The sequence below is a fragment of the Columba livia genome, chromosome 16 (assembly GCF_036013475.1).
Source record: "Columba livia isolate bColLiv1 breed racing homer chromosome 16, bColLiv1.pat.W.v2, whole genome shotgun sequence".
Lineage (NCBI taxonomy): Eukaryota > Metazoa > Chordata > Aves > Columbiformes > Columbidae > Columba > Columba livia.
In genome coordinates, this window is record NC_088617.1 from 441,292 (window position 1) to 453,858 (window position 12,567).

Sequence of the window (12,567 nt, forward strand, 5' to 3'; positions counted from 1 at the left end):
TGAACGTTGGTTTGGTTTTAATTTCGAAAGACTATTAGATGCACATAACCCAGTAGAAAAGGTCAGGCTAATTTGGTCATTACAACTAAAAAACAACCTAACTGGTTTTGCCTGCAGTGAACCACCCAAGCAAAATCATCTCACTAAATAGCTGTCTCCCCTAATGCTGCTATCTGATCCATCTAAACACATTCGTAATATGAAGCAGAGATCATACTTGCCCGAATCACTTATGATAACACATTACTAACAAGTTGATGCAACACCATCCAGATAATCTCATCTTTGCTTTGCAGGACTGCTTGTATTTTATGTTCTACCTTTTTTGAATAAGAATGCCAAGAGCTAAGCAGTAAATTGCAATAACTGTAAATGTGTCTCTTACAACTGGAAACACACTCTTTTTCAGAGTGGCTTTTACCTAACTCAGATGGTTTTGCTCAAGATGCCCAACTTGCATGGAGAGATTTTATTGTTATGTAATGCAGACAATTAAAAACCATATCTGCCTATACGTTTATTTACTTCTGACATTAAACGTCCCAGGCCTGGTTTACCATGGGATTATTCCAGTTACGACTCCCGTCAATTCCGTTTTTGCTGCTGCTGTTGTTCTCCCAGAAACTCAGTGTTAGAGGATCGAAAAAGGCCCACAGTTAGGTAGTTATTTCCAGAAGGCTGTAGGATGACTTTTCAATATCGGATGATACGTTTTTAGAATTTACGATGTACATTTTTTCAGGTGATCCCTCCCTCTTCCCCTTAATCAGTAGTGGCTCTGTGGCAACAAATCAGCTCACGCCACCCAGCTCACTGTACCTGTCGTTAAGGAGACGAGGATCTTCACACACTGAATAGAGACAAAATCCTCGGAGGTGAAGGGATTACACACCATTAAAAACGGATGCGGTCCTCCTCCCTCCTTCCCCGTCGCACGCAGCACAGCTCGGAGCTGCACCGAGAAACAAGCGCCTGCTCAGCCAAACCCCAGTGACCCCTGATCTTACCATCTCCATGGAGTCGTCCACGGACATGAGTGTTTGAAGGCGCTTCCTCTGCAGCATGTTAGTGAACTCCATGTGTATGGGCTTCATGGGACCCGTATACCGCATTATCCAGTGCTTGTCTGGGTTTGGAGCGTAGTTATAACTGGGAGTGCTAAGGAACAGAGACAAAACCGGCATGTTTTAGCAGAGTAGAAAAAAGTCACAATTGTACACCAATAATTTCTATTTGATCAACGCTACAGGACCTTGGAAAAAGTCTTATACTTTTATGTTCTATATGAAAGATGGGTGAATGAAAAAAACTCTGTGGGGAATAAAATCTATTAAAAGCATAAATACACATTGTTTTTGCAGTGCCTTCAGACTAACATGGATGCATTTCGACGCCAAGAGACCGGCCTCAGAAGCTGCCTCCACAAGCACGATCTGGACGAAGCGTGTACCACAGAGCTCCTATTCACCCCACTGCTTTGCTTCCGCTGTGCCCACATCAGCACCAGGAATTACGGCTTGTGCGAGCTGTTTAACAACAACTACGCAACTTGCTGAAAACGTCCAACCATGTTCTTTAACAGCTGTTTTGAACTACTTGACCACTTCCACACTGGTGCAGCCGGAGGAGCACGGGCACCCTGCCTTGCTGCTCTCCAACGCGCGTGAGCCCAAGCAAGCAGAGGCGGACACAGAGCCCGAGTTCAAAGACCTGCCATGGAGAGCAGGGCTGAGGGGAGCAGCACCGCGCGCTGCAGACTCCTCCCAGCCACCAGCTCCTCCGTGATCACCAGAAACTCGAACTGAAGTCGCTGCAAAATCCAGAGAGCTGGATTCAGTGTCATCCTGGAGTCCCACCGCCCCTCCAGGCTCTCATGACCCTGGACACCATTGAAGTGATGAGGAGAAATATCACTGACTGTCCGTGGTCTCGTTTTGTTGGCAGCTCCAGAGACTGTTTTTCTGTGCATAATTATATTGCTCTAGATTAACTGGACTAAACAACATATTTATTTGGATATATCACTACCATGACGTTGACTCTGCGTCACCAGCTCACTAGAAAGCAATAGCTTACATTTGCAAGAAATATTCTTTTTACCTGCTATACGTATTCCTAAAAATGTATGATTACTTAAGACTGAGAAGCGCCTCTGTCGGTTTCTCCACAGCCTGGCCCGAACACATCACCTGCAGAGTCTGGAACAGTAAAAATCCCTGACCCGGCGTGAGTTGTTGAGGCTCCTTTTTCATGCAAAGCAATAAAACCAGCCTATGCAAATGTGCAGGCCGAAAGGTGACACAGTAACACAGGAAAACCAGCAGATATTAGGCTATTTTCTTCTTCCCAGCACACAATTTCCTGATAAATTCAGCTCCTATTTGGCAAATATCTACTGTTGTTTTCGTGTACGCAACGGAGCAGCAGAGTAAGTTATTTAGATAAACAATAGTAATGTAAGGTGAAACTTCTCCTTGAAATGCTGTATATCTAATGTATCTCTGAATATGACTGGTAGTCCTAGGAGTTTTAATATAAATTGGAAATTAATAATCGGACAGTGAAACGCTCTATGCCGACAGCCTCTGTTAGACGCTATCTGAAAAGCGTGCGTAGGTGGCACACACAGGCGTCTTCACATCGGGAGGAAAGCGCTGGTGTTTATTCTCTCTGCATTGTTAATAGCCTCTTGAATTTCAGAATGTTATTGTGGCTGAAATAATGACATTGCTGCTTTGAAAATGCTGACAGTTATGGAAACTGTTGCTATGTGATGCCCAGAATGAATCAAAAATGCTTGGCAAACTCCTTTTCAGCTTACTTTGTGATTTCCTGGCTGATTTGAAACCTCCCGCTGTTTAATCCAACCAAAGCCCATGATTTTCTTTGATTACTACAGAAGTAACCCTCTTACACTTAACAGATTTGTCTGTCTTATGGGAAAAACACACACACAAAACATTCTTCGAAGCTGGTTAAGATAACCTCTGCAAATGTGCTCAGAAGACAAGTCCCAGTCTGATTGCATCCGACCTTGGAAAAGACGGGTGGTAAAACGTACCCCCTGCAGAAACAGCGTTTCTGACCGCGGTTAAACGGCCCAGCTGCTGCACTTAAACAGCTGTCTGCACAGGCAGCAAACGAGGAAAAGCAGCCATGGGGCCCAGGGATTTGCTGTGTGAAATCTGGCTGATGGCGATCGTTTCCAAATAAGAAAAGCCTGCAGATGCAGGTGAAAAAGAGCTCTGCAGAGCGAGAAGGAGGGACAGTGCAATGCGGGTGGAACGGCCATCCCAGCTAGTACGTGTAATCCCAGAGAACAGCAGCATAAACTAGCAACAGCAGTACATACCAGAGTTCGCAGGCAAAGCAGTACCCTGTCAGCGTCCGCTAAAATCCACACCGCTAACTTACAGCTATTACGGGCAATGCTACACCACACAACACGCACGCCAACCAGTGTGAGCATCACAGCCACACCTTCACCGTGCTTTGTGGATGCAGAGAGGGAATGATGCGTGTTCTGCACTCTTACATTTCACCTTAAACCCAGGCTAATGAAAATCCTCGCAGATCACTATTGTGTAGCGCTGTGAAGCCTGCTGAGAAGAAGGCTGGCAGTTTCTTTGCACTAGATTTACACAAAATCCTATTTTTTGTCCACATCTAAAAGAAAAACACAATTCCTTAATCTACCAAGCTAATTTGTTTCTTTGTAAACAAAACTTGTTTCCACTGAGTGATACTTCCTGTATAATTATTCTTCTTGTAAGGAAAGTCACCTACAATTAAAACCAGTTTTGTGTAACTGCTTTATGATCAGGAAGATGAACGTAGTTTGTGTGAAAGAGTTCAATTATGAGCAAAAGAAAAATAACTGTGGCTTATATTTGTCATTGCCGGCCTTGCTCTAGTATTTCTACTCTTTTTCATTTGACCAACATAATTAAATTGCTACAGAATGTTGCTTGAAAAATGATCTGAATGCCTTCCAAGGGAACTTCCAATAGCACTGAGGCCACGACAGGTACGAGCTGCAGCAGAACTTGCTCATGTGGCATTTCTGCAATTTTCATTTCAAAGAAAACAAGGGAGCAGAGGCAGCACACGAACGGGACACGCTGCATCGCCGCACATGGAGGACACAGATTCCCTCTGGTAGCACGGCACAAAATAGTGAAATATGTAACTCCAAGTTATGCAATACCTAGACAGTACAACAACTAGATATTTTATCTGAGACTTGATTTTAAATCAAGTGAAACATCTCAAATGGGTTTCACTGCACTTTGGATGAATCTTGAGCAGCTTCAGCTACCGATGGTTATTTCCATCAGTCCCCAGTCCCTTCACAAATCCAAAAATAAAACAGAATTTTCCTTAAAAAAAAAAGGGCACATAGGAAGAAAAGTAGAAATGTTGAACATCAATGAAGGCAGGAACCCAGGAACTGGAAAAACATTGTACGATGTTCGGTTGTGCCAAAAGGCAATTTGCAACATCCCGTCGCTGTGCCGGGTCAGGCACAGACGCGGCAGCTCCCCACAGCCAGCCTGGCTAACCTGGCGCTGCAGGCCCGTAGGCCCTTTCTTTCCATACAGGAAACAGCAGTAATAAGTCTTGCATTCTGTGTGATTTCTGGTAATACTGATAAAATAAAATGGTTTATGCATAAGGACATGGAGACAGTTTCTTCCCCTGAAAAGATTACAGCCCAAGAACGAGATTGTGGTCCCTCTGCTCTAAATAAACAGTGCTTTACTCCCCAAACAGGTTGCAACAATGTCTGATGAATTTAACATCGATCTTTCAGTTCATCTCAGTGAGCTACAATTCCGAGTTCTAGATACAGCAGCCATGCTCAAGACACTTATACTTGTCTGAAGAGGCTAAAAAAAGTAAATCAAAACTCTTCTTACACGTTTTGTGACAAACTTACGCCAAGCGCATTATAAAGCGAACATTGTTCCCTGAACCTGGCAATGAAAGGGTTGTATTGTCCTTACATGTGCTGGGAGGCGTTAGGAAAGAGATGCGAGTACTGAGGGGCCGAATCTTCCGGGCCGTGGGGAGCAGCGTGGCTTATCACCATCAGCACGGGCCTGTGCGGATACATCTTCTTGGAGATCCTGAAGAAGGTGATGCTGTCATTGGTAATCAGATCCGTCAGGTAATCCTGTAATGAGAAGCAAAAGTATAACGAGATATCCGAAAAATAATGTCGAGCTGGGGATGGGATGGGAACGGGAGGTCTGGGGTATCACAAGAAACTGGAGAAGAGGCTGCTCCGCTCAGAGCGGGAGGAGGAGGGAGTTCGGTGCAGATGTTACCACTTCAAAACTGAACCAAAAGAGTTGTTTCTTCACTGCCTAGAAATATGAAAAGCAACAGCTTCCTTCCAGAAATGAATTACATTAAAGAGGATCACATAGGACTCTTTCTCCCCAGAGTGTGTAATTACATTATGAAGAACACGACACTAAATACAATGACAAGGTATTAATTAAAAAATAGAAAATCACAGGTCAATTTCTTTGTTTTTTGGCGTTGGTATCTTTAGGGTGTACAGTCTGACCTCACATCGTAACAGTGCTTTGGAAATTCAAATGGCTCCGTGTTCACTTCTCTTAACCTCCCTCTGAACCTGGAGCCACTCAAACCAGCAAATGCTGGGCTAATGGGACCCAAAATCGCATTCAGTGTTACAGAGGCGGTGCCGGCCTGACAGAGCGTCGCTTCCTTCTCCTGGTACCCGCGGGAGCCGCGTGGATTGAGACTGTTTTTCACGACAAACCACGTTCTCTCTCAGGCTGCATCATTAAGAAAACTAAAACAAGCCATCGGCAAAAGCTGAAAGAAACTGAAAACTCAAAGTAGAACATACCCTGTTTCAAAATCTGAAAGAATTTGCAAAGGTTTGATATCCAGCGCTTAGCAGCTGCTTTGGAGGACAGCATCAGTGATGGTTTTTTTCCTAGTTTTCCACTGGCACATAATTAACATTAACTATGTCAAGTAGATAGGGCTGAAAATTAATCTGATTATACTGTTTGTTGCTGGAAAATTAAATTTCCAGCAACAATAATGGCAGGAAAGAAAGAGAAGCAGTTTTGTATTTCAGCTTCTGTTGGTTCATTTGAGCTCCAGTGCTGTTGCTCTGCACATGATCATCTGTTTACTGCCGGAGCTGTGTGTTACGCAAAAATATGAAGATTATAAAAACATTTAACTTCTAATCAGACTTGGTAAGAAAAATGAAACCAAACGAAAACCTAAACATTTCCAAGCACTGTACACGCCAAACAGGGCTGAGGATACCGGGACACAGAGCTCCCCGTGGGCCCCCGGCCCCGCGTGGGACAGGTTTCCACCACGCCTGCAGCACACGGCTGGGAAAATGAGCCGCCCCCCTCTGCACAGCTCAGAAAGGAAACGAAACAGAAAGAATCACTCTGTCCATCGGTTGCCCCTTCGCCTTACCAGCTGGAGACACAAAGGGAAACCCTAGAAGCCTGTAACATTTTATCTTTCAACACAAAGCACATTAATTAAAAACAGCGAATAGGGGAGGGGAACGGGGAAAGTCATATAGACATCAGCCTTTTAAGGGGAAAACGGACTGTGAACACATTGCTAATGAAACACAAATATGGAGGCAGGATTTGTGTTCAGTAAGAGGAATCCAACTGAATCCCTATTTAACACATCCAGTTGTAATTATAGACTACAAAAACAACAGCCACTTATGGCTAAATTTACTCATCCTCACACTTCAGGGAAAATCCAGGCCATTTTAGGAATCACAAATGCTGGACCCTTTGGCAAGTCCACACATTTAGCTGCAATAACACAGTCCTGAGTGCAAACAGGTAATTGAGCCGTGTGCGAGACAGGCAGAAAATGGTACTGTGGTTGACAACGACGATCAAGCGTTTTGGTAAGTTTGGCCCAGCTACAACTTCTCTGCAAGGAGATTAGGAAACGTACACACCTGTAACAATGCATGCAGATGTCAATTTAATACTTTGATTCTCCACTCATTCAAAATTATCATAAGATATACCACGATATTACGAATTCTCTATCATATTGCAGCTACGAAACAAGTTCCTTAAACTAACATAGAAAGACGGAACCAGCTGGAACTGGATTCTCATCACATTGATGCTGTGTAACTCCACTGAAGTCAGTTCTGTACCGGGGAATACAGGGCAATCAGACTCAGCACACAACAATGAAAATATGAAGCACAGAAACAGTGCATTTAAATCGATTTCCACATTTCAGCCCATAACACAGTCACAGGATGTTTTGTTTGTCTCCGGTGCTGCTAACAATGTTTCAGTAACACGACTCTCTGGAATGGAAGGTAAAGCAGAGTCCAAACGCGATGCCTGTTGGGTTACGGCTAATGCTACACGCAGCAGCTTCCGAGTACGAAGATAACTCTCCGCTTAGACCGAAACCATAAATCGCAGCTTTCTTGCAGTCGCCTCCCAATGTTAAAGAAATAGAAACAAACCAATAGGACCTACCCTGGAGTAGTCGAATCCATGCTTCTCCTTCACTCCATTTCTACAGAGTGTGTAGTTGTAAAACCGAGAGTTTTTAAGCAATCCGACCCATTCCTTCCAGCCAGGGGGCACATAGGAACCATTGTATTCATTGAGGTACTTCCCAAAGAAAGCTGGGAGTAGAGAGAGCAGAGGCACGGTAAGAAGGTGTAACAGAAAACTTCAAAGACACCACATTTAACCTCTTCCAAGAGAAGTTTTGTTTTCATTCAGATACATTCACGGTGAGTTCCAAGTTTGCCCATGGTTATTTCAGAGCTCTGTAATGCAGATCGTTTGATTTACAGCCTGACTACCTATGAGAGGAACTGGACCACAATTACCATCATATCTGCTTTAGTGCCTGATGCAGAGTCAGATGGAGAAAACAGAGAACACTTAAAACAGTGCCATTGCTACATTATCTCATCCTACTCTGAATCACACCATTTAGCCACGTTTTTCATGTGGTTACAGCCACCCGGGCCATCTCCAGCTAATGGACCGGCAGCAGCAGCGACGTCGCTAGCAGGAGCTGGCCTGGGAGAGATGATGACCGACGAGCACCACGAACACGACGGGACTTCACCCGCGCTGCACAGAAATGCAGCAGCAGCCTGCCTGGTGGCGCAGCGCGGAACCACACGGATTCCCAGAGACGCCGGGCGGGCGCCGGAGCCGCCGGGGAACGCCGCGTGCGCTGGCCTCGCTCACAGCCACACGTGCACACACAGCCGCTATCTTCCACAGGGTGGCTGAGGAAAATGAAAAGCATTGGATTTCTATGAGAAGAACGCAAATTCTCTAAAGTACATGATGTACCCAATGATGCTTTCACACCAGGCCAGTAAAAAAATAAATAATTCAAAGGAACATATTTTTCAGTACTGGTTTATATGTTATATCATCACTATGTAATTACAGGATAAATGACACTGGAAGACTCCATTCATCTAGCTAGGCTTTTTTAAAGCTTAAAGGCAAAACTCTGCTCTTGGGTCTGCATACTGCACTGTGATTCCACACCTGAATTTCCACCAGCAGAGTTGGATCTCAGCTTTCCGATGGTCTAGGAATACAAGTTAGCATTGCCACAGCAACCAGCACAGAGACCTTTACACTTGTTCCACCTGCCATTCCAAATACTTTTAATGCAGAGGCACATACTATCTGCGGCATCTCACACTGGCTGTCTATCAGTGTCCTTCTATAAGGACAACATATTAGCAACATAATAATACAGTGGAATAGAATGAAATACGTTTACAGGGAGAAAGCACATTGTGCACTGCACGCCTGTCCGAGGCGGCTACAGCGGCCACGGGTCAGCAACCCACGCAGAGGGACGCGGGCTGGACGCCCCGCACCGGCAGCAGGCGTGACCGGGCACAGCTTCGTCCCCCACTCAACACATTACAGCCAAACACATTTAGCTTTTCTCCTCATGGGAACCGATCTGTTCTGAAGACCTTTGGCCGAGCCAGCTGAAGAGCTCAGGAAAAGGCATTCTCTAAAAACTGCTTCATTGTTATTCTGCAGAGGCACAAAAGGAAAGGCTGGTGGGAGTTCCTTCCAGCACCTTTTGCATACCCCCATTTTACACTCAGGATATCTTTATAACCTTCATGGATGTCAAAGGGCTTTAAATAATTTTCTCTGCTGCTTCTAATCTTCCATTTCACATATTTTTATTCCCCCCCCAGCTCCTTCTCAGCCATTTGAAAGGTTGTTATTCCGAAACTTCTAAACATCGCTCATCTGCACTACAAAATATCGGGCTACAATAAATCTCTCTTGATGCTGGTGAAAGACTTTGATTTGGGATTAAGAAGACTCTCTCTAACACAATGTCTCCTCTCAGATCAGTTCACCACCAGAGACAGATGCTCGCTGGAGCACACACGCCTTTGGTACATCCAATTTCAAACCGCTCCAAGATTCCATTAATAAACATCCACAGAGGCTGCTGTTTGATACGTCAACCACGTTCCTATACCCAGTCTATGAAACTATCATTAAAAAATATCCGAGGGGCTGTTTTAAATAAATGCATTAAGAACATGATTTTCCTTTGCGTTAAATACCACACAATGTAGTTTCTCTGAAGCCTGCATATGACAGATACACAAGAACCGAGTCCTCTGTGCACTGTCACGGCTTCTGTGGGGCGCATAACACCCCAAGGTTCTCATCTGAGCGTCCTGCCCTTCGCTGAGACGCACCTGGAACGTTCTCTGCTACAGGGGGAACTTTTGTTTGCAAACTCTTCCTCTAAGGAAAAAGTTGCACGCAAAGGAATTTTCCCTGTGCTGTCAATTACTACAAAGCTCTGCTCTGAATGTGACACAACTGCAGACACACCGAAGCCACAGCTCGCTGCTTAAAAAGCAGCCCTGATATATTGTCAAATGTAGTGTAAAAGTGCAATCAAAAAACCAGACATCCAGGCGTAATTTACCACCACTGGAACCGTTCAAGCCAGTTCTATCTTCTATCCATACCATCTACCAAACTCTACAAGTTTGTTGGTTTTGGTTTTTTTCCTTTTTTAAAACTCTAATTCTTTTCCTTATACCTACCTAAAAATACATAACACAACTAAAATCCATCTACAAAGGATATTCACAAAACTCTGCATTCAATTGAAACCAGACAACTTGGGATGCACCCAGCTCAAAGCTGAACAATCAGCTACATTTGAACAATCCCTTAGTTTTGGATCAAGGTCGGGGGAGGCATTTCTGATCTTATTGCTGCTGTACATCCAGCAAAAGCGACTTTGGTACTTTGTGTCCTCCAAGAGACAATGGGAGGAAAGCGGATGGAAAGCACCCCCGGCACGGCTGAGCCCCCGAGGAACCAGCAGTCAGCCCAAAGGTCAAGGCAGCTTCGCCCTCACATCGTACGCCCTTACCGACAAAGTACAGCGGAGCGAACGCGCTGAAATCAATGGCTTCACAGCAGAAGTACGGGGGCTCCGAGATAAACCCCTGTGAATTAGTATTTAAGTTTGGTTCCATTGGAAAGATTTTTCAAGAGACAACAGTTCTCATCAGCTACCAAAATAACTGACAAGATCTTCCACAAATCAGTAACTTCTAAGTGCTGCAATCACCTGAACAAAACGGACCCAGCTGGCACCTTTCGTGACAGCAGATGTGCCCCTACTGCCAAGATCAGATGATGCAGCGTTAGTATCAATAACCCAGCCAGCACATAAAATAAACAGTGAGTTCCTAAATGTTACAGCACTTTTAAGGAGGAAAAGAGGGGCTTAAGACCCCATTTTGTTCTCAGATCCCTTTAGTTCCATTGGTTTCAGGATCCTAAGGGACACTGGGCTCCAGTACTTTTTAGTATTTCTTTTCTTTCGTACATCTACAACCGTCCTTGAAATTATTAATTCATGGAAGCACTTAACCAGCTAGACTAAGGACAGACAAATACTTTATCTTAGTCTATTGCCCATGGTGGCTCAATTCTTCTCTAACTACAGTACACTGATAGCACAAAATTGTCAAGATCACATTCTCTGTCCACCACCACAGGGACACAGAAACAGCAGCACTAAAGGCAAGAGCCTCTACATGCACAGTTCCCCTCTCTAACTGAAATTAAAAATACCGTTGCAATTCATGAAACATAACAGTTGTAACAACCGTGTAGCACAGTGACCGGTAACCACGGCGGTTAAACAGCTCCAGGCTTTCTGGCTGTGCCAGGGGCAGGACAAAGGCAACGCACAGTGACCTCTGGGACACCTTTGCTCCTCTTCCTGAATTTGCATTGCACATTCCTCACTTGTGGCCAAGGGTCGGTGCCAAGATCTCTCTCATGAATCAGGGAACGGGCTGAAGGGGAGCAGATGCAGCCAAATAAAACAAAAGGGCTCAAACCAAATATCTGGAAATGGCCAACAAGGAGCTGAACAGAAGGATGCTGGTGCCGAGCCAAGTCGCGCTTGTCCTCCTCAGGTGAGCGAATTCCCAGAGGAACCGGGGCCGAAGCCCTTCTCCCTAACGCCTGCGGCACAGCCGACACAACGCAGCCACACAGAGCACCCCGGCCTTCGGGCACCTGGGAAGGAGAGCCTGGCAAGCCTGTATTCAGTAATTACACCACCAAGTTAAATATTATGATTTGAAAAACTTCTGCAAACCCCCCAGCATTCTAGAAAAGTAAAGCAAAAGAATGCAAGAAGATACCACAAGGACTTAAACTGCGAGCTGGATAAACAAAGATCATCTTAAATTGGAGCAAGATGGAGGAAACCTCTTCTAATTTTTGCCTTGTAAGCTACAGAATATTGAACACAAATGGCATCGGAAGACAAAAAAGTAAGTCAAGAGGTTCTCCTAAGTACTGCCATCATCAAAGAGCTAAACCAAGTGTTTTTTAAATGTGCAAATATTCTGTTTAGCTTTTAGCTGTTTTGAATGCTATGAAATGATAATCCTATTTCTGAAGAAATATCAAGCTATGAATTATTTCTTGCTTGAAACAATAAATCAGCTGACAAAGCCATTACACTTTAAATGCTACCATTGGCATCCTATCAGAAAAGTACATTATAGTTGGGGGAAAGCAAGAGATGAGGTGTCTTTCACAATCTACAACATTTCCTGTTGAAAACAGACAGATTTAGGGAAACAAAATATGACTGGACATAAAGGAGCCGCAGACACTGGCTCATCTGTGTAGTTGCGGGTGCCTTGATCCCGGGCTCCTGGGCCACCTGACTGCATTGCAGGCTGCCTCGTGGGTTTCACTCCGTCATTCACAGAAGTGTATGGATTCCTCTCTTCGGGACAGTGAAAATGTGCATTTAATAACATAAAGCTACACGCCAAAGACAGATGAAGGAACAGTAGCTGTCTAAGTCTCTCTTCTACAACCCCTGCACAATCCTCAGGAGACCACAGCTCTACTTAATGTGTCCTCATTTTAAGTTATCAGATAATGTAATACGTTTGAAGCAAAATTAATGACACTTAGAACTCAATTCATAGAAACA

General features: G+C 44.5%; 1 protein-coding gene across 10 annotated transcripts in view; it reads right to left on the reverse strand.

Annotated features, from left to right (window-relative positions):
- Positions 1-12,567, reverse strand: part of SULF2 (sulfatase 2) — a 96,857-nt gene that overhangs the window by 28,295 nt on the left and 55,995 nt on the right. For all 10 annotated transcript variants that reach the window (XM_065031731.1, XM_065031728.1, XM_065031733.1 and 7 more), the window contains 3 exons: positions 7,536-7,687; positions 5,007-5,176; positions 1,008-1,158 (listed from right to left, as the gene is read on the reverse strand). In XM_065031731.1, coding sequence (XP_064887803.1) covers positions 1,008-1,158; positions 5,007-5,176; positions 7,536-7,687 — 473 coding nt within the window. The remainder of the gene's footprint in view (positions 1-1,007; positions 1,159-5,006; positions 5,177-7,535; positions 7,688-12,567) is intronic.